This window comes from Opisthorchis viverrini (genome assembly GCF_000715545.1).
Source record: "Opisthorchis viverrini unplaced genomic scaffold opera_v5_203, whole genome shotgun sequence".
NCBI lineage: Eukaryota > Metazoa > Platyhelminthes > Trematoda > Opisthorchiida > Opisthorchiidae > Opisthorchis > Opisthorchis viverrini.
The window spans coordinates 954,137-956,383 of record NW_008751859.1 but is presented as its reverse complement, the minus strand read 5'-3'; the positions used below and the strand labels follow the sequence as shown (position 1 = coordinate 956,383).

Sequence of the window (2,247 nt, the reverse complement as noted above, 5' to 3'; positions counted from 1 at the left end):
TGGCTGCCAACCAATGTCAGTGGCGTTCTTGTTGTCAGTTTTTGTCCAGATTGCCTGAGTGACTGTCTGGAGGGGTAGGCATCTCGGAATGATTGTGGTAAGCTAGCACCAAGTCTCTCCCCCGTCCACCTTTACTCTTTTCTTTACCATGAGGCTTTCATATAAAACTCATGGTTGTACAGCAGTTAAGCATCGGTGTCGAACACTGATGTAATGCCATCGATGATGATGATGATGATGACCTTCGAGACATTCTAGTGGCTCCCTCAGACAAAGGTTTTCTCTCTCTGAAGAGGGAGATGGTAGTACACCGTCGATGCTTGAGCACAGGGTTTGATCCATATCAGTCTAACACTGGTGGCCCATATGAGCGAGTTAACAGTCTGGCAATAAGAAACCGCTTTTAACCCAGTCGGGGAGGAGGCAATCGGTGCACAGATTTGGGCGGTGTCAGCAATGAAAAACAATAGAATACTCGAATTAATACATTTCCATTTATGAACATTGGTCACTCATATAGCAAGTCGGGAAGTGTATTCTGGAAGTAATACACGGTTGATTTATGTAATTACGTGTTGCCAAGTCGCGCAAGTATAACTAATCTAGCTGCACACATGTCGTGGTCTACGGCTGTAAGAAACATTCGGTCGAAAGAGCGCAATAGAGGAAGGACTCATCAGTTACATGGATGAGCAAGAGAACCGTTATCGACTGGGTCTACATATAAAACAGTAAGTTTGAAGAAGATTAACTGAAGAAGCTGTTACAGGCTCTCAGTCACAAACGTCCTTTCCCGAAAGACACTTCCCTACACAAAGCCATTCGTAAAAGTGTTCACGGCGTTTTACAAACAAAAGAGACTGGATGCTACTGAAGTCCTTGTAAATGGATGGCTCTATCTGTTCCCTTCTTTAGGGAATAAGCCATCAAGCAGTGCTTGGGGAGACAAATGAGTGGACATGTAATTATGGCCTGTTTATGCCACCGGTGACCCCAAAAACACCCTGGAATATTGGTGGTCATATCGAAACCTCTATGAATAACCGTGGGCAGTTAGACAATGCTATAGCAAGTGGACCATTTGCGAGTAGAAGGCATACCACTGAACGAAGTACGAGCAAGGTAGTGATGATGAGCTGCCCACTGCTCAACGAAACTGATTGTTGATTTTCTCGGTTGTTTACTATCACCCACTAACTCGCTTACTACTCAATTAAAACGGTTCCAAAGTGCATTATTATTAGCGAATATACACTCATTTTCAAACTAATTTGGTTTTTCGAGAGACTCACCTGGAACCCAGCTAAATCTCTCGTTTATGCTGTTCTCAGGCTAGGCCATGAAAAGGAAATCAGTGAACTGTCCCACCGTGTTCGGTAGTTACTGACTCAATTACCGAAACTTTTCAGTAATGACAGCATAAGCAGAGGTTCCTCTTAGTTCAACCTTGAATAGACAACGCATTATGTTTATCTGTGTTCTGTGAATTAGGACTGGCTGATATCACTCATACTTGGCATAAACAGACTTCAAAAAATAACGTTTTTCGCAGTGCCTGGAGAGCAGGCTTATTAAAAAAGTGAATTAATTCCAAACAAACGCCCTAGCATATGCTAAAAGATCTCAACATGGGATGTTTTATGCGCATGTTGCTTTACTAAGTTGGCTAAAAGGAAAGAAATTACGAAGGTGACTTGTGACGTAAAAAAATTCACGCTGTGTAGAGTTTATCCGTTTTCAGAGTTATGTTGCCCACTGGGCCAGCAGCAGACAAGCTTAAGTAGCGATTTTTGGAAGATGACGTACCACACAGGCGGGACACTTGTCCATTGTCCCCACATCTTTGAGGTCATCTGGACACTTGTCGCACACGTAGCACGTCAAAGGTCTCACTAAAACAGTCGTTAAACTAGCGAATAGGCAGCACAAACTCACCTTCACTCATGATGACGAACAATGTTGTCACAACCAAATGAAAGTGCGTGCTCATCGTAGTAGAAATCCAATGAGTTTAAAAGATTCATATGACGGTACACTGGGTAATGGGGCGCTTATTTATATCGAGGCGAATCCAGTTATTAAAATGACTCACCGTGATGCACAAGCACAAACGTTACTTTATTCATGTTATAGAGAAATGTGCACCTAATCAGTGAATAGAAACTGTGCAGGATTTTTTTCAGCCAGGCTATGTAACTCCCAACACTGCATCACACCAAAACCAGGTCGTATGGTTTAGCTAGCGCT

The 2,247-nt window shown here is 42.9% G+C and overlaps 1 protein-coding gene across 1 annotated transcript in view; it reads right to left on the bottom strand.

Moving 5' to 3' along the window:
* The window catches only part of T265_08140 (hypothetical protein), a gene marked incomplete at both ends in the record, with an annotated part of 3,656 nt that extends 1,666 nt beyond the window's left edge, over window positions 1-1,990 (bottom strand). Inside the window, 2 exons of the mRNA XM_009173853.1 lie at window positions 1,807-1,892; window positions 1,936-1,990. Of these exons, the coding sequence (XP_009172117.1) occupies window positions 1,807-1,892; window positions 1,936-1,990 (141 nt within the window). The remainder of the gene's footprint in view (window positions 1-1,806; window positions 1,893-1,935) is intronic.
* Between the last annotated feature and the right edge of the window lie 257 nt (window positions 1,991-2,247).